The sequence below is a fragment of the Hyla sarda genome, chromosome 3 (assembly GCF_029499605.1).
Source record: "Hyla sarda isolate aHylSar1 chromosome 3, aHylSar1.hap1, whole genome shotgun sequence".
NCBI classification, from domain to species: domain Eukaryota; kingdom Metazoa; phylum Chordata; class Amphibia; order Anura; family Hylidae; genus Hyla; species Hyla sarda.
Genome location: NC_079191.1, coordinates 279,185,116 through 279,212,492, shown reverse-complemented (window position 1 = coordinate 279,212,492; position 27,377 = coordinate 279,185,116). Strand labels below are relative to the sequence as shown.

The 27,377-nt window shown below is 44.7% G+C and overlaps 1 protein-coding gene across 4 annotated transcripts in view; it reads left to right on the top strand.

Annotated features, from left to right (window-relative positions):
• PEX3 (peroxisomal biogenesis factor 3) overlaps positions 1-24,118 on the top strand; it is an 82,650-nt gene extending 58,532 nt beyond the window's left edge. For all 4 annotated transcript variants that reach the window (XM_056566731.1, XM_056566734.1, XM_056566733.1 and 1 more), the window contains 4 exons: positions 8,621-8,691; positions 10,564-10,686; positions 19,701-19,797; positions 22,130-24,118. In XM_056566731.1, coding sequence (XP_056422706.1) covers positions 8,621-8,691; positions 10,564-10,686; positions 19,701-19,797; positions 22,130-22,213 — 375 coding nt within the window. In that variant the 3' untranslated portion in view covers positions 22,214-24,118. The remainder of the gene's footprint in view (positions 1-8,620; positions 8,692-10,563; positions 10,687-19,700; positions 19,798-22,129) is intronic.
• Positions 24,119-27,377: the final 3,259 nt, after the last annotated feature.

Here is a 27,377-nt window from a genome sequence, read left to right as displayed (position 1 = left end):
GAGGTTGCAGCGACAGGCCTCTGCAGAAGCAGCATGGCTCGGGTCTAGAGCAGGGAGTGCAGGCCAGGGAGCAGGCTCCCTCACTGGGAGGGCTGGTAGGACTACTTTCTGTGTTCCCCAACATGGGAGGTGTATGGCTGCCGGGTGAGAGCTCCCCAGAGGCACAACGCTAGCAGTGCGCTGCCTCGTGGCTGGTGGGGAGGGGGCCGAGGTTGTTGGCGGCTCCCGCGCCATCTTGGATTTCCCCGCCATTGGTCTTTGTGGCTCGGTAAGTCCTAGCAAGGGGCTGAAGTAATTGGATATTGGGGTCTCCGTGTGCTGGGTTGGTCCCGCAGAGCTTCTCTTCCTTCCAGCCCTCCATTTAAGCCGGTGATTTTCCCCTATATGTTGGTCGTAACGTAACGTTAGTCTTCTCAGGGCATGGTTGTGGCACGCCGTTGAGTGCTGAGACTAGTTTCCATGTTTCCGGACATTTGGATGTGGTTCCCTTCATGGTGGCAGTCTTGGTACCCCTCTACTATCATGAGGTATCATGTCTATGTCCCTACATGCAGTGGGAATCAAAAGTTTACACCCAGGTAAAAATTTGTATTAATGTGCATAAAGGAGGCAAAAAAAAAGATGGAAAAATCTCCAAAAGGCATCAAATTACACTAGACCTTCTTATAATATGTCAACAAAAGTTAGATTTTATTTCCATCATTTACACTTTCAAAATAACAGAAAACTAAATATGGCATCTGCAAAAGTTTGGGCACCCTGCAGAGTTTATAGCATGCACTGCCCTCTTTGCAAAGCTGAGACCTGCCAGTTTCATGGATTAATCTCAGTCATCATCTGGGAAGACCAGGTGATGTCAATCTCAAAGGTTTTAAATGCCCAGACTCATCTGACCTTGCCCAAACAATCAGCACCATGGGATCTTCTAAGCAGTTGTCTAGAAATCTGAAACTGAAAATAGTTGACGCTCACAAAGCTGGAGAAGGCTATAAGATAGCAAAACGTTTTCAGATGTCAATATCCTCTGTTCGGAATGTAATTAAGAAATGGCAGTCATCAGGAACAGTGGAAGTTAAAGCAAGATCTTGAAGACCAAGAAAAATATCAGACAGAACAGCTCGCAGGATTGTGAGAAAAACTATTCAAAACCCACGTTTGACTGTACAATCCCTCCAGAAAGATCTGGCAGACACTGGAGTTGTGGTACACTATTCCACTATAAAGAGATACTTGTACAAAAATGGTCTTCATGGAAGAGTCATCAGAAGAAAACCTCTTCTACGTCCTCACCACAAAAATCAGCGTTTGAACTTTGCAAATGAACATATAGACAAGCCTGATGCATTTTGTAAACAATTTCTGTAGACCGATGAGGTTAAAATTTTACTTTTTGGCCAGAATGAACAAAGGTACGTTTGGAGAAGAAGGGGAACAGAATTTAATGAAAAGAACCTCTGTCCAAGCATGGGGGTGGATTAATCATGCTTTGGGGTTGCATTGCAGCCAGTGGCACAGGGAACATCTTACGAGTAGAAGGAAAAATGGTTTCAATAAAATTTCAGCAAATTTTGGATGCTAACTTGATGCCATCTGTGAAAAAGCTGAAGTTAAAGAGAGGATGGCTTCTGCAAATGGATAGTGATCCTAAACACACCTCGAAATCCACGGGCGATTACATCAAGAGGCGTAAACTGAAGGCTTTGCCATGGCCTTCACAATCTCCTGACCTCAACATAATTGAAAATCTATGGATAGACCTTAAAAGAGCAGTGCGTGAGAGACAGCCCAGAAATCTCAAAGAACTGGAAGACTTTTGTAAGGAAGAATGGGCAAAGATACCTCAAACAAGAATTGGAAGACTCTTGGCTGGCTACAAAAAGCGTTTACAAGCTGTGATATTTGCCAAAGGGGGCAGTACAAGATATTAACTCTGCAGGGTGCCCAAACTTTTGCAGACGCCATTTTTTTGTTTTCTGTTATTTTGAAAGTGTAAATGATGGAAATAAAATCTAACTTTTGTTGACATATTATAAGAATGTATATTCTGTATTTGATGCCTTTTGGAGATTTTTCCATCTTTCCTTGGCTTCTTTATGCACATTAATACACATTTTTACCTGGGGTGTCCAAACTTTTGATCCCCACTGTATTCTCTGGACACTCTGCTCATGTAGAGCCTTCCTCCCCTTCCTTTTCGGTAAGATATGTACCTCAGGCCTTCCTGTGTAATTGTTTCCACATGTCTGTGGCGGTTGAGCACCTCTTTTTGGCCATGGGGTCTGCTGGGACGACTGCCTGTTCTGCAGCCCCCTCCCAGGTATCTTCCTGGGTCCTTGTACAGGTTGGTTCAGGCACCTGCTCTGTTGCCTTATTCATTGGCCAGGATGGCTTTGTGGCCGCACCATCTGCCCCCCTTTTTTTTGCAGGGTCCAAGGTTTCGCCCCAATGGGGTGTTTCCTCCCAATGCTGTAGGTTGCTACGTGTGCTTATTACTTGCATTCATAGTTATGTCTTTGTATCTCCCAGCTCCAGTGCCCAGAATTCAATCCCTCTGGGGACACAACATGGCTCCTCCGTGCCTCGGTGTGTTTTCGCAGGATAAGGTAAAGTCCAGCTCACCTGCAGTGTCTCGTGCACGGATCCACACTCAGACCCTCCGTGTCCAAACAATGAATGAAAAACAAATTAATCCAGCACTTAAAGAACTTGCAGCTTTATTGATATATCCTCTTTAAAAACAGCATGGAACAACTTCACAAAGTCTGACACAACTTGACGCGTTTTGAGCGCATGCGCTCTTTGTCAAAAGTTTTATACCTGTGGTTCTCAACACATAAATAGGTGGTTTCACAGGTGAGTCCAATAAATTTAAATAGCACACCGCTTGCTGAGGAGCAACCTTAATATAGAGTTAAAACCAAAAAATGTGTACAAAACCACATATGTACAAAACTAACATTCCCTTAGGATTTCATGCTGTAGAAAATATTTATACATATTGTAACTATCATCCAATGGAATGGACAAGAAAAGATTAACTTGAAAAATGAAAATAAATGGATACAGAAAAAAACATGCGCTGTCCATTGCAAAATGAAAAAAATAGTGATAAACTGTATGAGAAAATAATGTAGGACAAATAGCGCAATGTGAACTGTAACCATAAATAATACTTTGAAAGATTGAAGATATATACACAAATGGATGATGCAAAAATGTATGTATATGAATAATAAATAGTAATGATACACATGGAGGAGGAAAAAAAAGGGGGAGAAGGGGAAAAAGAAGGGAGAAATCCTCTATAGGTTTAATAATGAAAAATAAGCTCTTTGAAGATATCTTCAATCTAGTGGAGTTTCGATGGGGGCCCGGCATTCCCCCTCTTGCGAATTTAACAATGTTGCACTGGGAGGAGTTGTTCATTTATACGGTTTCTAATCCGTTTTCTAGTGACATAAAGTGTTATGGGAGATACATAGACAACCTTCTCCTAATTTGGAGGGGGGATGTCTCTTCTGTACCACTTTATGTGGACTATCTGAACTCCAACCCATTCAATCTCAAATTCACCTTTTGAGCTCCATTCTGACAGTGCAGCATTTTTGGACTTGCTTTTGAGGGGATTTGCCTGTAAACCCATTGTCAAATCCAGTTATCGGAAACCTCTTTCAGGTAACCCTATATTAAGAGCAGATTCTAATCCTCCTCCATACACAGGGAAAGCCATCCCACTAGGTGAGTTAACTAGGCTCAAACAAAATTGCTCAGATGCAATAGATTTCAAACATGAAGCCACACAGTTAACATCTAGATTACAGCTACAAGGCTATAGAAAGAAACAATTACAAATAGCATATCAACAAGTCATTAATAAAGAAAGATCTTTACTCACTAAACATTCTACTGATAAAAACTCTGAGACCAGTCAAAGGTCAGCTCCAGTCTTGAGTGTCACATACACATCACAATTTAGACAAATAAAACACATTATTTACAACAAGGATGATGAATGTGTATCTGCTGTTTTTAAAGAGGATATATTAAAGGACAACTGCAGCGGCATTACACTTATCCCCTATCCACAGGATAGGGGATAAGTGTTTGATTGCGGGGGGTCCGACCGCTGGGACCCCCCCCCCCCGATCTCCCTAACGGGGCGCCGCCATAAGTGCTCATGGTGAGCGCTAAGGCGCGTAGCGTCGAATGCTGCCTCCCTGCCTCTCCCATAGAGATGTATGGAGGAGGCGTGCAGGCCGCACGTCATGCAGGGGCTGGCACGCCCCCTGCACGGCACAGCCGCGGCCCCGTACAGGAGATCACAAGGGGTCCCAGTGTTCGGACCCCCCGCGATCAAACACTTATCCCCTCTCTTGAGATGTCCTTTAATAAAGTTGCAAGTTCTTTAAGTGCTGGATCAAATCGTTTTTCATTTATTGTTTTCGCAGGATCCCTGGGGGCTACGTCCACCCAGTGCTTTGATCTGTTACCGTAAGGCAGCATTTACTTGCTCCTACAGTACATGGCTCTCTTGGGAAATTCCCTTCCACAGGGGGTACTGGGATCAGGAAGCTTGGCACGGTCAGTGCCTGAGTTTCGTCTCCCTTGTTTTCCCCTCCACTAGGGAGACTATTTAACTGAGCACTTTCTTCTGCCAAGATGGAGCCATCTCGCACTTCCCCCTACATGGTGGGGTACCTTGCTGGGCCTTTGTTTTTTTTTGATTTTTGCTGGGAGTGATCGGAATTGCTTTTCGTCGGCTCTGCTTGTGTTCTCACTGCTCACTATTGCAGCCTGACTCTCCTCCTGTTTCTGGTTGTCTACTGCTGCTTATGCAGCTAGGGTGTTTTCCTCTGTAGGATGGGTTTATACAGTCGTATAATAATCATACAATCATATAATATAGCTCAGCAACAGCCAGTCTGCCATTGCTCTCTTCCTTCCTTCCTTGGCGCAATATCCGGGAAGGGTGTGCTCATCCTTCCCTTAGGTCAGTGTTTGTGGTGCTACACTGCCACTCCAATCTTTTGGAGTAACATTCTTGTGTCCAGAGCCTGGGAGTCCCAGCTGGGTCCCCTTTTGCTTTTCCCTCCATTTCTGTCTTGACAAGATGTTGCTTGGAGTGCTCTGGTTCGCTCCGACTGGGTCCAAGACCAATTAATCCTTGTTTTGGGCTCCCTACTAGACTGCTGTGGTGTACCTTATTTTCTGGGTCGGTGATGGTTGCGGGCCCGGGCAGGTGTAGTGCCCCTGCCCAGGCTTCTCCAAAATTCCATATTGTGGGGCGGTCGTTTTGTACTGCTCTGACAGAGCAGTATGTTTCCCAGAGCATTTCACGGTTGTTGGTTTTGCTCCCCCTACTGGTGGGGCACCTCCCAGTATCTTGAGAGTCTCCAGTTCCATGTCGCCGTTCCAGTTTTCCGGGTTACTCCTTACTTTTCTTTTCTTCCTTCGGGTCCATTTACTCCAGGGTTGGACGGCAAGTCTGTCTACTGGGTTGTTCCAGTCGGGCCATCTTTTGGCTGCAGCATGGCTGTGGTTTCTTCTCGCTGTTCAGCCTGTGTGGCTTCCTCTCCGAGCCCGCTCTTCTCCCCAGGTGCTCATGCTTTGCCCCTGGGACAGTGTTTTTTGGCGCCTACAGCTTTTTGGTTCAGATCTTCTTCTGCATTATGCCTCTCCGGAGACAGTTTCCGTCTCTCTTTTCCAGAAGTTTCTGGTCTTCACCTTGGCTCTCCCTGGCGTTTTCTCACCAGGTTCTCTGGTTTTGGTTGGTCCTCTGTATGGGGTTCTCTTGTCATTCCCTTTTACTTTTTTGTTCCCAACCAGGCTCTCCCTCTGTCTGGTTCTGTGCTTCTTGGAGTTGGTTTCCTACCTCCTTCCATGTTGGTTCAGCCCATCGGGTCTCTGCATCGCCCCTTTTTGTCTCTCTGAGACCAGTTGGTTTAGAGCAGGGGTCTCAAACTTAAATTATCTGGGGGCCACTGGAGGTAGTGGCTGAGTGAGGCTGGGCTGCATGCACCCGTCACATATAATGCCCCCATCATGCACCCCTCACATATAATGCCCCCATCATGCGCCCCTCACATATAATGCCCCCATCATGCGCCCCTCATCATCCACCAGCAACCTCCCTCCCTATTTCCCCTACCCCCTATGGTAATAGCATGAGCAGACGGATGATGGGGGGTGCTACTTCTGGGGGGGGGGGGAGCGCATTAGGTAGGTAGCATGTTCACCCACATTAGGAAGGTAGCATGTTCACCCACATTAGGAATGTAGCACGTTCACCCACATTAGGAAGGTAGCATGTTCACCCACATTAGGAAGGTAGCATTGTGTCCCCCACATTAGGTAGCATTAGAAACACACACACACATACACATAGACACACATACACATAGACACACATACATAGACACACACACATAGACACACTTACCTGTCCTGCGCTGCACTTCTCCTCTCCGCTGGCGGCCTGATGAGTGACGTCACTGACGTCCTCCTGCGCGGGTCTTCGGAGGGACATCATGTGCGCGACGTCCCTCATCAGACTTGGGCCAGCCAACTGGAGGCTGAGGGGAGGGGTGCGGGGTGCGGAGTAAGTGAAGGTTATGGGCTCTATTGGATGGGCGGGGGTGAAGTCTTACGGCATTTAGCGCTGCTTGCCCAAAGCAGGGCTAAATGCCTAAAAAAGTCACCTGTCTGGCGCCCGGAACTGCATGTTCTGGATGTTGGGCAATACAAATTACACATCCCTGGTGCGGGCTGCAAAATCTCGTTCCACGGGCCGCAAATGGCCCGCGGGCTGGGAGTTTGAGACCCCTGGTTTAGATTCTCTTCTAAGGACTGTCCCTCGCTTGGCATACTAGTCCATCTCTATGGTGAGTGGGAACTACCGGACACTCAGTTCCAGGCCTCGGTTGCCTTTTAGCCCAGGGTCTCATCAGTGAGTCTTAAGGCCGGCTGGGGTTCAGTCTCCGGACTGACTCCCTTCCTCTGGTTTTGTTCTTCCCACCCCAAGGACTGCTTTGGTATGTCCCATGGTCTGTGTCCCCCAATGAAGAGCAACTGAGAAAAGAAGATTTTTTTTTGTACTCACCGTAAAATCGCTTTCTCGTAGCCTTCATTGGGGGGACACAGCACCCATGTCTTCATTCTTGTCCGGATAGCCTTTTTCAGTTCTTGAGTGTTTCTCTGGGATTCCTTTCTAGGGTCCTTCAGACTTGTCTCTTTGTTGGCTTCTCCTACTGCTTTGTGACAAAACTGATTACCTCACTTCCAGTGGGCGGGTATATTATGCCAGGGAGAAGCTGACTTTTTTTTTTTCCTAGTGTCAGTGTCTCCTAGTGGCAAGAGCATATACCCATGGTCTCTGTGTCCCCCAATGAAGGCTACAAGAAAGAGATTTTATGAGGAGTACAAAAAAATCTCCTTATTAAAGGGAAATTGACAGAAGCATCACCAGCATTAACATGATTATACAGGGTAATAGTGCTAGTGATGATTATTCCAATACAGGTTACCTTTGCAAATCAGTTATATATAAAATACTAATATACAAATGATCTTCTTGGTACCGTCCCTTGATGCACCATTGTGCCGCCTGCATTGGCCCTGTGATACACCTCCATGATAAATATTTTTTCTCCTATTTTCAGCACTTCATCTATACGTGCTGTAACATTACTCAAACGTTGTGCTTATTGCAAGTATTGTGCATGCGCTGCATTGACACTACACCCAAAAGCTGACCCCATAAAGCTGACATGCTGAAGATAGGAAGATAAATAGCACTGAGTGGGGGAGTGAAAAACGCTGCTGTGCTTCACCCAGCTATATCTTATGATTAGAAGGGGTTTAAGCTCTGAGACCCTGACCAATCTAAACTTTTAAAATGCCAAAGTTTACTTAACTGACCGTGATGCTGTAATTTATACATCTGACTAATTCTACAAAGTCCTTGACCTGAATGGATGCTGTTTTGAAGGCAAGGGGGGCATTGCACCAAATATTGATCTGATTTAGATTTCTCTTCTATTCATTCATTGCTAAATATAAATTATTAAAAGGGTTAATGCTCCTGAGGTGCTTCCGGTGTCCTGTTCCTGTACCCAGTTTGATCCTCTTCCTGAGTTGCAGCGTGAGATATTGGGCCCCAGCCCAATGTGTCATACTGCCACTCAGGCAATCACATTTTAGGCTGCTAGCCTAAAATGATAGCCTTCTTTAATACGGAATCTATTAACATTAAAAGGCTTGTCCTACTAACAATACTTATCCCCTATTTATCCTGCTGAAAGTGTTCCTATAGCAACTTTTTCTGACAGACTAGAATAAAGGCAAAGATCACTATGGAGATAATACATACTAGACAATGTCCAGCCATCAGCAAATAGTAAGGATAGATCAACAAAAACAAATAAAACATAGGACTGCTGCAAGAAAATGTATGTGCCAGTGTGTCAATGCCATGTATGGGCCACATGGAGGAGTGAAGCTCAGCACTGGATGCCCCAGTTATGTCTATCCATTTGTGTTGTGAAGCTAAGCACAAATTTCCTTCTGTAGATCCTTAGAAATGCTTCCAGCTGTGGTAATAATGCATATTTCATTTTACTAGGCATGTGGTCTAACAGAGAAGGACGTCACCACCATCCGTCTTCTGAATGAAACCAGAGACATGTTGGAGAGGTAAAACATAAAACTGGCTTCCCATGTGTGGTGAGAAGTGCCAAGTGTTTCTGATCTGTGCACACATTATAAGTACTGTTAGTCAGTAGTGTCATGTTCTTTTAGTATGTTATAAAGAATATTGCACTTTAGGGCTGCAAGTGAGTTTTTTTTTTTTCATAATCTATTAGTTAGGGATAATTTTTTTCGATTAACCAAATAAAATAAAAAAAACTGCTGAATAAAAAATCTTGTACATTAAAGGGGTTGTGCGCTGCCCTGCCTTTCAGAGCTCCGCACGCAGCGTCCGGAAGTTCATTACTCCGAACGCTGTGTGCTGGCTTCCGTGTTCGCGGCCGCCGGTCGTCACGCCCGGCCCCCTCGTGACGTCACGCCTGCCCCCTCAACAAAAGTCTATGGGAAGGGGGCGGGCGTGACGTCACGAGGGGTCCGGGCGTGACGTTGTGCCCGGCGGCCGCGAACACGGAAGCCCGCACACAGCGTTCGGAGTAATGAACTTCCGGACGCTGCGTGCGGAGCTCCGAAAGGCAGGGCAGCGCACAACCCCTTTAAAAGATGATTTTCAAATCAACTAATGCCAGAAAATTAAACAGTACTTATAAGCTGCTGTATACTACAGAAAAAGTTGTGTAGTTCTTTCCAGTCTGACCACAGTGCTCTCTGCTAACACCTCTGTTTGTGTCAGAGACTGTGCAGAGCAGGGGAGGTTTGCTTCTACTCTGGACATTTCCTAACACACAGAAGTGTCAGCAGAGAGCACTGTGGTTAGACTGAAAAGATCTTCACAACTTCTTCTGGAGAATGCAGAACCTGATAAGTACTGGAAGGAATAAGATTTTTACATAGAAGTAATTCAAAAATCTGTAACCTGTTGATTTGAAAACATTTGTTTTCCACCAGCGTACCCCTTTAACCTGTTTAGGACTTAAGGCATACAGGTACTCCCTTGTGTCCTGGTACTTAAAGGGGTACTCCGGTGCTTACACATCTTATCCCCTATCCAAAGGATAGGGGATAAGATGCCTGATCGCGGGAGTCCCACCACCGACGGCGTGTGACCTGACGCCTCCGCTCCCGTGTGATGTCAGGCTCTGCCCCTCAATGCAAGCCTACGGGGGGGGGGGGGGGGGGCGTGATAGCTGTCACGCCCTCTCCCGTAGGCTTGCATTGAGGGGCGGAGCATGGCGGCACATGGGGGCGAAGGCGTGACGCGATCAGGCATCTTATCCCCTATCCTTTGAATGCTCTGAATGCCCTGAATCTTTAAAGGGATACTTTGGCCCTAGACATTATGATTTCCCCTGTCATGCCACTCCCCCTCAATGCAGGTCTATAGGAGGGGTCACGCCCCCTCCCATAGACATGCATTGAGAGGGAGGGTGTGAAGTCACGAAGGGGTGTGGCCGTGACATCACTGTTTTTAGAGAAAGAGGTTAACACCTTTTGGTAAGCAACCATCATATATCCCTATAAAGATGTAAAATGACTTATTTAGTGTAAACTGATCCCAACACTAATAGGCCACCATCTTTAATTGCTTCATAGTCCAGTTCTAATTCTTACAAGCCCATTGTAAGTGAAAAGTTAAAAGGGGTTCTGGCATTTTTCCATCACTTTCTAAATAGAAATCTTTAAATCAGATGGCTTGTAAAGAAAAAAAAATACACAATATTTTGGGGGAAAAACATCCCAAAAAAACTGCATAATGGAGAACCAGCAGTTTTTGTGGCATTTTTTTTTTTTCAGGCCAAAAAGATGCTGAACAAACATGTATCTAAAACAAGCCTTGGGTGGGCTTCTAAGGTAATGACACTGATATCATACCATGTGAACCTAGCCGAACAGTATATATTATATGGTTTGTGTTTCCAGTAAAGACTTCAGTACAGTATTGAACTCATGCCTGAATCGAGGTTTTGGAAGGCTTCTTGATAGCATCGCAGAGTTCTTTCGACCATCTGAGCAAGAACTAACGCAAAACAGCTCAATAAACAGGTATGTTTTTATCTTTGCCTTTGCATCCCTAAAAAAACCTAAGAAATAGTCTGTAAAGCTTAATATCTGCAGTGTTAATTTAAAGAAAGGCAAAAACATCAGGTAGAAGCCAATTTTCTTTGTTAGGGAAAAAAAATTCTTCCCGACTTTAAATCTGGCAATTTCAATAAATCCCTAAATGACCTACCCCTTTTTAGAAATCTTGTAACTCATGCTCCTTTTGAAATTTCACGGCGTTCACCATTAGAAATTCCTCTGGCAGTATCTCAGTCATCTACTGTGTTAACTGCTTTGCATAGCTTTGTGCCATCTGTAAAATTGTTATTTATATAAATAGTACTGTAAAATCTCTATAAGGTATGTAAAAAATATTACCTACAGACAAGTACCAAGGTGAAAAACCACAAAACAAACAAACCTGTACTCAAACCTTACCTTACCATGGCCGGTGTTCCCCACTAGAAGTGCATGCATTCTTTTCCACATCTTTTCATGCATTCATTCCACATGACCACCGAGGCCTTCATATTGCAGAATGTGCATTATGAACACGGTTCTAACCTGCTCCTCCAGGTGATTTATCATCTTAATTTGATATATGTCAAACTCAAGTGTAAAAAAAATAACATCCTAGTCTGTGTGACATATACTGTGCTGTATGTTCCCCTACTGAATCCCCTACTGAATCCCACACTACCAGCACCTACATACCAGTCTTGCATTTACTATCATCCTATTACCCTCCATAGCAGGGCAGACATTAGCCTGACTGTCAGAGAAAGTGTCTTGCTGCAGCAGTGCTATCCCTGATTGGACATCTCCCTCATTTGGAAAACTTGTTGGGGTGTGCCAGATCAGAAGTAGCCTCCGGTACAGGTGATACTTGAAAAATTTGAATATCATGCAAAAGTAAATTTATTTCAGTAATGCAACTTAACCCCTTAAGGACATATGACGTACGTCATGTGTTCGCTCCCGATCTATAACGCGGGGCCACGGCGTGGCCCCACGTCATAGCGGGTCGGGCCCGGCCTCTAACAACGGCCGGGACCCGTGGGTAATAGCGCGCGGCACCGCGATCAATGCCACGTGCTATAAGCCACGGGTCTTGGCCTATTAACCCTTTAGACGCGGCGTTCAAAGTTGAACGCCGCGTCTAAAGTGAAAGCATGCCGGTTAACTCAGGGAGCTGTTCGGGATAGCCGCGGCGAAATCGCAGCATCTCGAACAACTTACAGGACAGCTGGAGGATCCCTTCCTGCCTCCTCGCTGTCCGATCGCCGAATGACTGCTCAGTGCCTGAGATCCAGGTATGAGCAGTCAAGCGGCAGAATCATCGATCACTGGTTTCCTATGAGAAACCAGTGATCAATGTAAAAGATCAGTGTGTGCAGTGTTATAGGTCCCTATGGGAGCTATAACATTGCAAAAAAAAAGTGAATAAAGATCATTTAACCCCTCCCTTATTAAAAGTTTGAATCACACCCCTTTTCCCATAAAAAAAAAAAAGTGTAAATAAAAATAAACATATATGGTATCTCCGGGTGCGGAAATGTCCGAATTATAAAAATATATCATTAATTAAACCGCACGGTCAATGGCGTACGTGCCAAAAAATTCCAAAGTCCAAAATAGTGCATTTTTGGTCACTTTTTATATCATGAAAAAATGAATAACATCAATAAGTCCTATCAATGCAAAAATGGTACTGCTAAAACAATAAGCCCTCATACCGAGCCCTCTTAAGTTATAGGGGTCAGAAGATGACAATTTTAAACGTATTAATTTTCCTGCATGTAGTTGTGATTTTTTCCCGAAGTGCGACAAAATCAAACCTATATAAGTAGGATATCATTTAATCGTATGGACCTACAGAATAAACATAAGGTGTCATTTTTACCGAAAAATGCAATACGTAGATACGGAAGCCCCCAAATTTTACAAAACAGCGGGGTTTTTTTTCAATTTTGTGTCTCAATGATTTTTTTTTACATTTCGCTGTAGATTTTTGGGCAAAATGACTGACGTCATTACAAAGTAGAATTGGTGGCGCAAAAAATAAGCAATCATATGGATTTTTACGTGTAAAATTGAAAGAGTTATGTTTTTTAAAGGCAAGGAGGAAAAAACGAAAATGCAAAAACGGAAAAACCCTCGGTCCTTAAGGGGTTGAAAGGTGAAACTCATATATGAAAGAGACTCATTACATGCAAAGCAAGATAGTTCAAGCCGTGAGTTGTCATAATTGTGATGATTATGGCTTACAGCTCATGAAAACCCCAAATCCACAATCTCAGAAAATTAGAACATTAGATGCAATAAAGAAATCAAGGATTGTACATAGAACAATATCGGACCTCTGAAAAGTATAAGCATGCATATGTACTCAGCACTTGGTTTGGTCCCCTTTTGTAGCAATTTCTGCCTCAGTGTGGCTTGGCATGAAAGCTATCAGCCTGTGGCACTGCCGAGGTGTCATGGAACACCAAAATGCTTCAATAGCAGCTTCAGCTTCTTCATTGTTTGGTCTCATGTCCCTCATCTTTCTCTTGGCAATGCCCCATAGATTCTCTATGGGGTTCAGGTCAAGCGAGTTTGCTGGCCAATCAAGCACAGTAATCCCATGGTCATTGAACCAGGTTTTGGTGCTTTTGGCAGTGTGGGCAGGTGCCAAATCCTGCTGGAAAATGAAGTCAGCATCCCCATAAAGCTTGTCTGTGGAAGGAAACATGAAGTGCTCCAAAATCTCCTGGTAGACGGATGTGTTGACTTAATGAAGCACAGTGGACCAACACCAGCAGATGACATGGCTCCCCAAATATACACAGACTGTGGAAACTTCCCACTGGACTTCAAGCATCTTGCAGTGTGTGCCTCTCCATTCTTCCTCCTTGGTCCTTGGTTTCCAAATGAGATGCAAAAGAGGACTTTGGACCCCTGAGCAACAGACCAGGTCTGTGTTTCTTTAGCCCAGGTAAGACGCTTCTGACATTGTTTGTTGTTCAGGAACGGCTTGACAAGAGGAATACGACATCTGAAACCTGTGTCCAGGACCTGTCTGTGTGTGGTGGCTCTTGATGCACTGACTCCAGTCTCAGTCCACTCCTTGTGAAAGTCCCCAACACTTTTGAATGGCCTTTTCCTGACAATCCTCTCCAGGCTGCCGTCATCCCTGCTGCTTGTACACCATTTTCTTCCACACTTTTCCATTCCACATAACTTTCTATTAATGTGCTTTGATACAGCACTTTGGGAACATCCTACTTCGTTTGCAGTTACCTTTTGAGGCTTTCTCTCCTGGAGGGTGTCAGTGATGGTTTTCTGCACAATTGTCAGGTCAGCAGTCTTTCACATGATTGTGGCTGCTACTGAACCATGTAAATACACCAATATACACAGTTACTAATCCATAATGAAGGAGATTTATTCTTCATTCTTTTCAAACATATGGCTTTTATATGACAATTTTTTTTACTTACTTTTGCTTACATGCTAAATAAATCGCATGATGGATAAATCGCACGTAAGCAAAACCCGGACACCCACTTACAAAAGCATTTTTTAAAGCAGAAAAGTTTTCCCTTATGTTAACAGCCGAAGTTCCATATCTACCCTTTATTACCAGTAGCGTTGCTAGAGAGTGACGGGGAGGGTGGGCTTCCCTTTCTGGCACAAAATTGCTGCCCTCCTCAGAAATAAGAAAAATTTTTAAAAACCTACTATGCCGTACCATGAATATCCGTACTCTGGAGGCTTTTTTGTTTAATTTTAAGCCCGCATTTTGTGACGTTGGTGGCCGGAGTCTTGCGTCGCTGCGCTGAGGCCGGAGTTTGTCGGGAAGGAAGACAGTGCAGCACCAACAAACAAACAAACAAAAAAAAAACTGCTCAGTACGTTACCCACCCAAAAATGTGCATGAAGCTGTATTACTATGGATGTTTTATAGTGCATAGTACAACTTGTTAATACGATATTGTTACATATCTGTGCCGATTTGGCAGTTTATAGGCCCATACATCAGGGATCAGTGTATGTATAAGTGTTACTTTTTGTCCTGGAGACATCTATTGTTTTCAGTCCCCACATCTCTGCTTTTATATATGTTTTTTTGTAGTTTTAATTAATAAAGATTGTATATTTTTGCACAAGTGTCTGCTATAGCTTTCTTACATATAGGTGTTGTTGCTACTGAACCAGACTGAGAGACCTTTTAAAGGCTCAGGAACCCTTTTTAGGGGTTATGGCTTAATTAGGACACTTTGAGCTGGGAATATTGCACCTTTTCAAACTATTCAAATTTTCTGAGATTGTGGATTTGGGGTTTTCATGAACTGTAAGCTATAATCATCACAATTATGACAAATCACGGCTTAAACTATTTTGCTTTGCATGTAATGAGTCTCTCTCATATATTAGTTTCACCTTTTAAGTTGTATTACTGAAATAAATGAACTTTCTCTATCGGCTCCATTGGGGGACACAGAACCTTGGGTATATGCTGCTGTCTCTAGGAGGTATGACAGTATGGTAACCAAAAATGTCGGCTCCTCCCAGCAGGATATACCCGCCTCCAGGCCACTGAGCAATTCAGTTTTTGCTTAGTGTCTAAGGAGGTGGACACTGGTCTGGTGTTCTCCAGACCAGGTCTCATATTTTTTATTTTCCTAGTTAGGGAATGTGTTAGTTCTTTTATTCCTTTTTCTTTCCGTTTTCCGGTGGGGACTCAGGAACTACGGTTCACTGTTTCCCCATTGTGAGAGGTGGCAGGCATCTTGGATGTACTGTTAACCCCCTCTTGCCAACGGTCACCGCTTGGGGTTGTACCTCATGGGTCCGGGTCCCCCTACCTCCTTGTTCGCCTCGCTATGAGCTTGGCTTGCTGCAGGTGAAAATGCTGACTGAAGACTCCATGACTGAAGACTCCATGAGGTAAGTTCTTCATGCAAGGTGAGTATATCTCCCTCCCTCTACAGGTCCTGGATGAGCCCTTGCAACCTCTGGAGACCCCTGACTTGTGACCACTCTTACTATTTTCTGGGGGTCTGCCTGGAGGGTATTGTTCCCTCCTTATTCCTTTTTATATTATTCATGTGGGGAATGTATAGTGGTGCTTCTGTGTGGAGTTTTTTCCCTGCACTCCGGGCCAGGGATTATTATGCGCACGGCTGCCGGCTTCAGCGGCAGCAGCGCTTTTACTTTCACTTTGTCTTCGGAGGCCGCGTGTCTGCGCTGGCAGCTGTCAGCCAGGAAACTGCCGGCGGGTTATCTCCGTCCGCTCCCGACCTTTGCACATGCGGTTAGCAGGTGCGCTCGGTGTCGGGAGCGGGCACCATTACAGGGGCTTCACAGTAGTGCGGTTTAGCTCCGCTCACTGCCTTGCGCTGTTCTCCGGCGCGAAAACTCTCTCCTACAATCGCTTTGCGTGCACAGAGAGAGGAGTTTTCTCATCCAATCAGTGTGCCCTTATTCTAGCCCAGCCCCCCTCCCCTGCTCCTTGGTCCAAGTTTCCAGCTAGCTCACAGGAGTTCTCCCCAGCAGCTGCCTGGTTAAGGGACACAGACTTGGGTGAGGCTGTTTTCTTTTTACACTTTTAAGGTTTTTAACTATAAATGTCTGGTTCTGTAGAACCAACTTGCTCTGCCTGCACCACTGCTCCCTCAGACCCCCTGGTCGTTTCTGTCCCGGATATCCCTCCAGACACTGTGGTTTCGGCTGTCCCTCCAGTCTGGGTTTCCTCAGGCACTCGGGGTGTTTCTTCAGGGTCTTCCCCTGAGTCTTCTAGCAGGCATGGACGCTCCTCTCTGAGGAGTCGCTCCCCTGCTCCGCAGGTTGCAGGCGTCTCTCTTCCAGAGGACGCTCTCATGGTCGCCGCTCTGGCTCCCCAGACCCGCGTACCAGGTCAGCCTCTCCCTCATCCAGGGCCGCCTCAACACGCTCCCATTCTCCTGGAGAATTTGCGGATGAAGTCTCCGGTTTGGCATCTGATTCAGAGGGCCGAGTGGATTTGCCATAAGAGACACCTTCCATCTAGAGGACCCAGGATCTTCGGACGTAGTTCCTGAATTATCCTTTCATCGTGCCCGTCCAGCACCCAAGATTTTGGATGCTGGAATCTGCCTGGAGGCATCCTGACAAGAGGTTTCAGGAAGCAAAGAAGGTTCTGGCGCAGTTTCCTTTCGCCAAGGACCTCATCTCAAAGTGGACTTCTCCTTCAGTGGACCCGCCAGTCTCACGCCTCTCTAGGGCTGCGACGCTGCTGCTGGCGGATGCGGCTGCCTTCAAGGATTCGGCAGACAAAAAGGGTAGAGAACTTGGCAAAGTTTGCATTCGAAGCGGCGGGTTCTTCTCTGCTTCCCACCTTTGCTTCTGCCTGGGTGTCGGAAGGCACTTTCAGTTTGGTCCATCCAACTCCGTCAAGGTGTTCTTTCTGGATCTCCTCCGGAGGAACTGTCTGACCTAGCGCTCCAGGGCTGTAGACTTTCTATGTTCTGCTCCCATGCAGTCAGCCTGCTGTGCTGCCTTTGCCACTGGTAACCTAGTGGCCGTCCGTCGCTCCAGGTGGCTTAAGGCATGGGACGCGGATGCCGCTTCCGAGAAGTCTCTTGCTGAGCTTGCATTTGCCAGCTCCCGACTTTTTGGCAAGCGACTTGATGAGATCATCTCTGAGTCGACGGGCGGCAAGAGTTCCTTATTACCTTAGAATAGGGCTCGCACTACTTCCCGTAGGAAGTCCTTTGCTTTTCAGTCCTTTCGGACTTCTGGTCTCAATAATGGGTCGGGGCAGGGCCCTCGCGGGACAAAAAGGTTCCCTCCTTCCGGGCGCGCCCCTCTTGAAAATCCGGAAATCCGGCCGTTTTGCAGCCAAGTCTGGCACCCGCAAACCCACTTCCGCATGAAGGGACACCCCCACCCGCAAATTTTTCTCGGATGGAAGGTCATCTTTTAATTTTCCAAGACGTCTGGGTAGCACACATTCAAGTCTCCTGGGTCAGGGACGTGGTGTCAAACGGATACCGGATCGAAATTGCTTCTCTCCCGGAGCCCCCCGATCCCCTTCGCTAGTGGGGGAATTTTCGGGGGGGGGGGGGGGGGGGGGGGCGCTTCAGTCCCTTCTCATCCAGGGAATCATTGTCCCGGTCCCTTCCAGGGAGCGCTTTCGGGGTTCCCAAGTAGGGCGGTTCTGTGCGGCCCATCTTGGGTCTCAAGCGTCTCAATCAACACCTTCTAATCCGCCATTTCCGAATGGAATATCTCCGCTCAGTGGTGGCATCTATGGAGTTTCTTTCCTCAGTGGATATCTAGGATGCCTACATTTTCTAGGATCCTATATTTCCCGGCCATCAGCGGTACCTCCGCTTGCGGTTCCGGAAGGTCATTTACGATTTGTGGCCCTCCCCTTCGGTCTGGCCTCTGCTCTGCGGGTCTTTACCAAGGTCTTGGCACCCATCATAGCCCTCCTATGGTCGCCGGGTGTCTCAGTGATACCTTACTTGGACGACCTCCTCGTCAAGGCCTCCACCAGTGCCCAGGCTCAGGAGAATGTGATCTTCCCTCTTCAGACCTTATGTCGCTTTGGGTGGATGGTCAACCGAGACAAGTCTGTTCTCTCCCCCACCCAGTCTCTGGTCTTCTTGGGGCTTCAGTTTCGACTCTGCCTCTACTCGGGTTCGCCTCCCGCCGGACAAACGTCTGGCCCTCTTGTCGGGAGTCCACTCCCCCGGATACCATCCCCGGTCTCCATCCGTACTTGCATGTAAGTCCTGGGTCGGATGGTGGCATCCATGGAGGCCGTACTCTTTGCCAAGTTTCTTAATCTCTCTCTCTCTCTCTCTCTCCCCCTCTCTCTCTCCCCCTCTCTCTCTCTCCCCCCCCCCCCTCTCTCTCCCCCCTCCTCTCCCCCCTCCTCTCTCTCCCCCCCCTCTCTCCCCCCCCCTCTCTCCCCCCCCCTCTCTCCCCCCTCTCTCTCCCCCCCTCTCCCTCTCCCCGTCTCTCCCCCCCCCCTCTCTCTCTCCCCCCCCTCTCTCTCTCCCCCCCCCCTCTCTCTCTCCCCCCTCTCTCTCCCCCCTCTCTCTCCCCTCTCTCTCTCCCCCCTCTCCCCCCCTCTCCCCCCTCTCCCTCTCCCCCCTCTCTCTCTCCCCCTCTCTCTCTCCCCCTCTCTCCCCCCCCTCTCTCTCTCCCCCTCTCTCCCCCCCCTCTCTCCCCCTCTTTTTTTTAGACTTACCATAAAATCTCTTTCTCGAAGGATCCATTGGGGGACACAGCTCCTGCCCTTTTCTGGGGTTCCTTTTCGGTTATCTGTCCGAGGGAGTGTTCAGTTGATTTTTCTTCTGGTGCTCGAACAGTTCATGGTTTTTTTCCTTTGACCTGTCGGTCTCCTCCTATTGCTCTGGGACTAAAACTGAATTGCTCAGTGGCCTGGAGGCGGGTATATCCTGCTTTGAGGAGCCGACTTTTTGGTTGCCATAGTGTCAAACCTCCTAGAGACAGCAGCATATACCCAAGGTTCTGTGTTCCCCAATGGATCCTTCGAGAAAGAGATTTTACGGTAAATCTAAAAAATCTCCTTTTTGCATGATATTCTAATTTTTCGAGTATCACCTGTATCTCTTCCCTGTTGTAAGTTGTTAATTTAGATTCAGCATCTGGGCTTTGAAGCATGTACAGCATGGTGTAAAACAGTTGTAGATGGCACAATGTAGTTCATAAGCTGCAGTAAATAATGGGAATAAGAATCTTAGCACTAATATTATGAAGCAAAGATCTATACAGGAAAATCCCAAATGCTGGTATCTATTGCATACTCCTGAACTTTCTTAAGTATTCATGATCATTCAAAATTCAGATTGACTGACTGTGTAACTCCAAAAGAATTCCTGGGTTTTTTATTTCTTTACTGTGCAAAGTTAAATGAATTAGTTTACACTTTGAATATGTCTCTGCCTTATATGAATACAAATAAATACATTTCCCCTCAATATTATTTCAAGTATCTCAATGCTTTTTTTTTTATACAGCCTCTCCAGCATTAGTCTTCCACTGGCCAAAATTATCCCTATAGTTAATGGACAGATCCACTCCATATGCAGTGAAATGCCCAGCCACTTTGTCCAGGTAAGCACTTTACATCACACTGTGTAGATAGTCCCTTGAAACGTAGAACTGTTTCATGATATTCATGTAAGTAATAAATGCATTTAAGGGGGTTTGCCCAACAACACATACAGTCATGGCTGTAATTGTTGGCACCCCTGAAATTTTTCAAGAAAATCAAGTATTTCTCACAGAAAAGGATTGCAGTAACACATGTTTTGCTATACACATGTCTATTCCCTTTGTGTGTATTGGAACAAAACCAAAAAAATGGAGGAAAAAAAAAGCTAATTGGACATAATGTCACACCAAACTCCAAAAATGGGCTAGACAAAATTGTCACCCTTTCAAAATTGTGAATAAATAAGATTGTTTCAAGCATATGATGCTCCTTTAAACTCCCGAGGCAACTGACAGGTGTGGATAATATAAAAATCACACCCGAAAGCAGATAAAAAGGAGAGAAGTTCACTTAGTCTTTGCATTGTGTGTCTGTGTGTGCCACACTAAGCATGGACAACAGAAAGAAAAGAGAACTGTCTAAGGACTTGAGAACCAAAATTGTGGAATTTTTTTTAACAATCTCAAGGTTACAAGTCCATCTCCAGACATCTAGATTTGCCTTTGTCCACAGTGTGCAACATTATCAAAAAATATGCAACCCATGGCACTGTAGCTAATCTCCCTGGGCGTGGACGGAAGAGACAAATTGTTGAAAGGTGTCAACGCAGAATAGTCCGCATGGTGGATAAGCAGCCCCAAACAAGTTCCAAAGATATTCAAGCTGTCCTGCAGGCTCAGGAAGCATCAGTGTCAGCGTGAACTATACGTCAACATTTAAATGAAATGAAACGCTTTGGCAGGAGACCCAGGAGGACCCCACTGCTGACACAGAGACATAAAAAAGCAAGACTATATTTTGCCAAAATGAACTTGAGTAAGCCAAAATCCTTCTGGGAAAACGTCTTGTGGACAGATGAGACCAAGATAGAGCTTTTTGTTAAAGCACATCATTCTACTGTTTACCGAAAATGGCCTACAAAGAAAAGAACACCGTACCTACAGTGAAATATGGTGAAGGTTCAATTATGTTTTGGAGTTGTTTTGCTGCCTCTGGCACTGGTAGCCTTCAATGTGTGCATCATGAAATCTGAGGATTACCAACGGATTTTTGGTCGCACTGTACAGCCCAGTGTCAGAAAGCTGGGTTTGTGTACCAGATCTTGGGTCTTCCAGCAGGACAATGACCCCAAACATACGTCAACAAGCACCCAGAAATGGATGGCAACAAAGCGCTGGAGAGTTCTGAAGTGGCAGCAATGAGTCCAGATCTAAATCCCATTGAACACCTCTGGAGAGATCTTAAAATTGCTGTTGGGAAAAGGCGCCCTTCCAATAAGAGAGATCTGGAGCAGTTTGCAAAGGAAGAGTGGTCCAACATTCCGGCTGAGAGGTGTAAGAAGCTTATTGATGATGATAGGAAGTGACTGATTTCAGTTATTTTTTCCAAAGGGTGTGCAACCAAATATTAAGTTAAAGGTGGCAATAATTTTGTCCAGCTCAGTTTTGGAGTTTGGTGTGACATTATGTCCAATTTGCTTTTTTTCCTACCTTTTTTTTTATTTTGTTCCAATACACACAAAGGGAATATACATGTGTATAGCAAAACATGTGTTACTGCAATCCTTTTCTGTGAGAAATACTTCATTTTCTTGAAAAATTTCAGGGGTGCCAACATTTATGGCCATGACTGTATCCTCCTATCCATAGGATAAGGGATAAATGTGTGATCACTGGGGCTCTGACATCTGGGACACAGTGATCTCAAAACTGAAAGGGGTTTTTCCACTAAAATCAAGCAGATGGATGATAAATGTGTGATGACTGGGTTTCGACTGCCAGGACCTAAGAACGTCATTTCCCAAGCACCCTGTAGAGTGGCGGTGCACTTGTATGACTGTTGTCCATTTACTACTATGGTACTGTGGGAAATTGCTGAGCACAAGTGCACCTCCATTTCATTCCCCCAGTTTGCTAGGGCAACGCTAGAATTGCTTTAGAGAAAACAGTATATGTGGTCATACTGCAGACTTATAATGCACTCTCTATTCTGCCGTATACCTCTGTCCATACAGAATTGCTGCATGCAAGAGGTCGAACAATGTTAGAATTGATGAGTTTTTCCTTAACTTGATTTTAATACAATGTCTGATTTATATGTCATAAAATTTTATATTGAACTACTACTTTAAGGAAATCCTTAGTCCTATATCAAATATGTTGATCTGATGGGACAGCTTTTTATAAATCTTACCGATGTTTGTTTCAGTTATGTCTGTATATTATTTCATAGGATCTCTTACTCATGCAACAAGTTAAAGACTTTGCTGCCAATGTATATGAAGCTTTTAGCACGCCTCAGCAGCTTGAGAAATAATGGTCCATCACAAAGTCTCCTGAGAGCCCAGAGGGACATCAATGTTTACAAACTGTGTAGGACATTCCTTTTTAATTCAAGAAAAGTATGGGGTCTCCTTACGGACCTGAGGAATGGATGTAGATGTGAGTGCTATACCAGGAAGAAATGACTAGAAGCACTACAGCATGAAGCGTCTGCATTAAACACACCAGGATGTCATTTACAGCAAATGCATAGGAGACATCCAAACCTATCTTTAACTAATAGTATGAAATCTATTCATTTTAAATTTTTGTACAAAAGATACACTAGGTTTATAGTCCAATTCAAATGAATGTGGCATGAAGATTACAGACATCTTACAAAATATGAGCGGTACTTCATGGGGTACTCCTGGAAATTTGTAAATTACTTCTATTTAAAAATCGTAATCCATCCAGTACTTATCAGCTGCTGTATACTACAGAGGAAGTTCTTTTCTTTTCTCTTTGCTGACACCTCTGTCCATTTCAGGAACTGTCCAGAGCAAGAGAAAATCCCCATAGTAAACCTATCCTGCTCTGGACAGTTCCTGACATGGACAGAGGTGTCAGCAGAGAGCACTGTGGTCAGACTGGAAAGAACTACACAACTTCCTGTGGAGCATACAGCAGATAAGTACTGGAAGTATTAATATTTTTAAATTGAAGTAAATTACAAATCTGTTTCACTTTCTGGCTCCAGTTGATTTAAAAAAATAAAAAAGTTTTCCACCGGAGTACTCCTTTACAGGCCTTATTAACCCTTGGTTGTTACCAGCATATTGCTTAATTCTAACCAATTTTAATATTGATAGGTAAAACACAATTTTATGATCCAACATAATAGGTTGTAAATTGTGGAGAGAGCATCATATGACCATTTTTCTTTTGCACCATATCCCTTTTCACTATTAAAGACAGAACAGAACTACTGACTAAAAATGGTTATTACTGCACTGATGCTGCTTCTGCTGAATATTTTGTGTTGTACGTTCTTATGTTGTATCCAACGAAAATCAGGTTTAGCCCTTTAAAGCACTAAATATTATTTTTCACGAAGCTATGGCTTCAGGCTTTTGAGTCAAACGATCTCATCGGATTTTGGTAGTTTACCGAAAATTGCATCTGCAGTATATACAATTGTAACAGAGCTGAATATGTCTTTAAACTATTTCTTTTATTATTAAAGGAATTTTTCAGCTGCAATTCTTGTTCTAAACTGCTTACACTGTTAGATAGCAGTTAGGACAAGGACACATATGGTACACCCCCTTTGGGAAGGTATACAGTATATACAGCTATCTATAGATAGCTGTATATACAGAAGACATGGTCCACTTACCTCCCTGGCTCCCATTCCTGCCTGGTCAGTGTAGCTCCGCCCCTAGGTATGATGTCATTAGGGGCAGAGCTACATACATCAGCCAGGGTGGTAAGTCTGAGGCTCTTTTCACATTGGACACATTGAACATACCCTTCTGACATTTTCTTCCCAGACAGGAAGACTCCAGCTGTTGCTAAACTACAACTCTCAGCTTGCCAGGACAGTCCTGGCATGCTGGGAGTTGTAGTTTAGCAACAATTGGAGGCTCCCTGTTTGGGAAGACATTGCATTATAGGAGCTTTCCCTAGTGTGGAGTGCCAAAAATGTACTTATCAATATTTTTCAGATGTGTATGAAGAGGATTATGGCAGATTTGTTGGACTTTTGTTTGCGGCTAAGCGTTAGCCCCAAAAGCAGCTAGCGCTAATCCCTAAATATTACCCTGGTACCCACCACTGTAGGGGTACCAGGAAAAGTTGGTAACAGGCCAGGACTGTCAAAATGGCATTCCTGGGCCTAGGTGGTAACAGGCTGGCATTATTAAGGCTTGGGAGGGCCAGTAACTATGGTCCTCGCCCACCCTGGTAACATCAGGCTGTTGCTGCTCGGTTGGTATCTGGCTGAGAATGAAATATGGGGAACCCTATGCTTTTTTTCATAAAAAAAAAAACACGCATAGGGTTCCCTTTTTTTTATAATTCTAAGCCAGATACCAACCAAGCAGCAACAGCCTGATGTTAACATGGTGGGTGAAGACCATTGTTACTGGCCCTCCCCAGCCTAAATAATGCCAACCGTCTAGGCCCAGTACCGCCATTTTTGAGGGCTAACACTAAGCCCCGATTTAGTAATGGATTCCGTCTATTAGAAGGCTTCCACTACTAAGACTGAAAATTAAATTAAAAAAAGACACATTGGAAAAAATATTTTAAAAAAACACTCCCACACCCTTGTTAGCCATTTTATTGAAAGAAAAAAAATCCAGTCAATCACCATAGTCCAACGAATCCACCGCAATCCTCTGTATACACGGATCTGAAACAAGAAGAAAAAACAAAATTGGTTAGCACATTTTTGGCGCTCTCCGCTGGGGAGAGTGCCCCATACTGCAATGTTTTCCCTAACAGGGAGACTCCAATTGTTGCAAAACTACACCTCCCAGCATACCCAGACAACCTTTGGCTTGCTGGAAGTTGTAGTTTAACAGCTTGAGTCTCCCTGTCTGGGAAGACACTGCCAGAAGGGTCTGTTAACATTATACAAAATGTACAATGTGAACAGAGCCTTAGACTTACCACCCTGGCTTCTGTCTGTAGCTCCGCACCCTCTAATAATATCACTTGGGGTGGAGCTTCATGGACCTGACCGATACAGGAGCGAGGGAGGTAAGTGAACCTTGCCTTCTGTATATACAGCTATCTATAGATAGCTGTATATATTGTATACCACACAAAGAGTTAACCTACACTGTCCAGCAGTGTAAATTACCTCTTTGCTTGCTGGGCTCGGCTCAGCAGGGGGTTAAGTCAACCAGCAATGTGTATACTGTATACACATTGCAGGTTCACTGTAAATTCTTGCTGGGCAGTAGATATACAATGTATATCTACTGCTCAGCATTTAGCTGTTCTCCCGGTTCTGTAGCCACGGCATAGCTGAGTCCCGATCTATGCAGGGACATTTTCCTGTGCAGCCAACCCAACCTCTGCTTAGGTAGAGTTTACTTGGAGATTTTTGGCACATATACATGCAGAACAATGTGTGCAATGCTCACTTATTGTTTTCAGTGTAGTTCACACTGAATTGTGGTGCATATTTTTGACGTACGTTTTAATATGTCGGAATAAGTGATGTCCCTCAATATGAGCATATTCCTTCGGAATGTGCATCATACATGCAGGATGCTGATATGCCACATTAAATGAGACTTTTCAGCATCCATAATAAGTGCAGCAAAATGTCACTTATTGCACCGTCCCCCTTGGGAAAAATATACCATGTGAACATCTCCTTAGAGAGTAATATTTTTATGGAATCTTTGTACTGTGACTGGTAGTTATGGACAGCAAAGACCCATTAACATATGTAGTTTATAATTTCCAGGTGATAATTAAAAAATGAGAGAAGCCCCAACTGGTTGCTGTATGTTGGATGGTTCAATGTATAAAGTCCAACAAGTTTGTTGGTTATACATATACAGCTTCTTAGCCCTTATAATCTGACACTGAACAATTTGGTAGTGCTTTTTTTTATTTATTTTTTTCAACCAAACATTTGTTGACATGAAAGCATTAGTTACTTTTACTCATTTCAGTGCAGTAACTGATATTGTAATTTATGTTCTGTATAAGTTGTCTACTACAAGATCTTTGCAGATTGTAACACACAGCCACTGTCGATAAGTTTTTAATTGAAAGTGGTAATTAAGCCAATGAACTGTCTATAATTCAATAAAACACATTTTTTAATTAAGACCATGGCTTATATTTTTTAAAGAAATGTAACAATTTTTTTATTTTAGTAATATAGAGTACCTGGTTTATTACTGCAGAAGCACAAAGGAAGCTACTTGATGCTTATAAGGGTGCATGCACACTACGTTTCTTAAGATACGGGACCGTATACGGCTGGGGAGAGGGGGCCGGAGAGTCGGGGGCGGGGTAACCGCACACTGCCGTATGCGGTCCCGTATCTAATGTATTTCAATGAGCGACCGGAGTGAAACGCTGCCTCCAGTTGGCTCCGTTTTGCCCCGTATACGGTTTCCTGACCGGACCTAAAAACGCTGTTGACTACGTTTGTAGGTCCAGTCGGGAAACCGTATACGGGCTAAAACGGAGCCGACCTGAGGCATCGTTTCACTCCGGTCGCTCATTGAAATACATTAGATACGGGACCGCATATGGCAGCGTGCGGTTGCCCCGCCGCCGACTCTCCGCCCCCCTCTCACCAGCCGTATACGGTCCCATATCTTAAGAAACTTAGTGTGCATGCACCCTAAGACAGCTAAAGTGTGATGTAGCTGGTCCAACCTATTTTTGTGCAGAACACAAGAATCAGCCAAGTCTCTGCTGAAATCTGTGACTGCTGTATTAAAGGGAAAAAAAATAGGGTAGATACAAAATGTGCATGTTGCCATGTATGAACAGACTACAGAGTGTCTTGTGAGCAGCTGTAAAGTTGACTGTAGAAGACATTGTTCCAAGACAGAAACTTGGTGAGAAGAAGGAACCAACGGTGGGTGGCAGCTGTCTTCAGGAGCACCCCCACCCTAAATCCAATCACAGCCTGTTCGAAATGGCACCAGGATTGCTCACAACTTTACCTTCAGTGACGCAACAGGCTTATTAACGTCAATATTCACAACGACATTCTGCTTATTGGTTCTTAGTGAAAACGTACAGTAGTGGCCATTTAGCCCTCAATGGATGGGCTGGCCATTGTAGTTACAATAGAAACAGGATATCAGAACATCTTTTTACTAAGGGCCCATTCACTTGGCAAAATTAATTCAAGCAGAATTTTGCACCAGAATTCTCAAATTGCGGTGCAGCAGCCTCCCATTATTTTCAGTGGAATTCTGCTGCACATGACAATTTCTGCTAATTATTCTTAGCTTTTTTTTTTTTTCTTTTTACAACCTCTTTAAGGGGTACTCCGGTGAGAAACTAACTTTCCGGCACCAGTTGATTTAAAAAAAAAAAATAAAGACTTGTAAACTACGTCTATTAAAAAATCTTAATCCTTTCAGTACTTATCAGTTGCTGTATGCTCCACAGGAAGTCCTTTTCTTTTTGAATTTATTTTCAGAACACAGTGCTCTCTGCTGACACCTCTT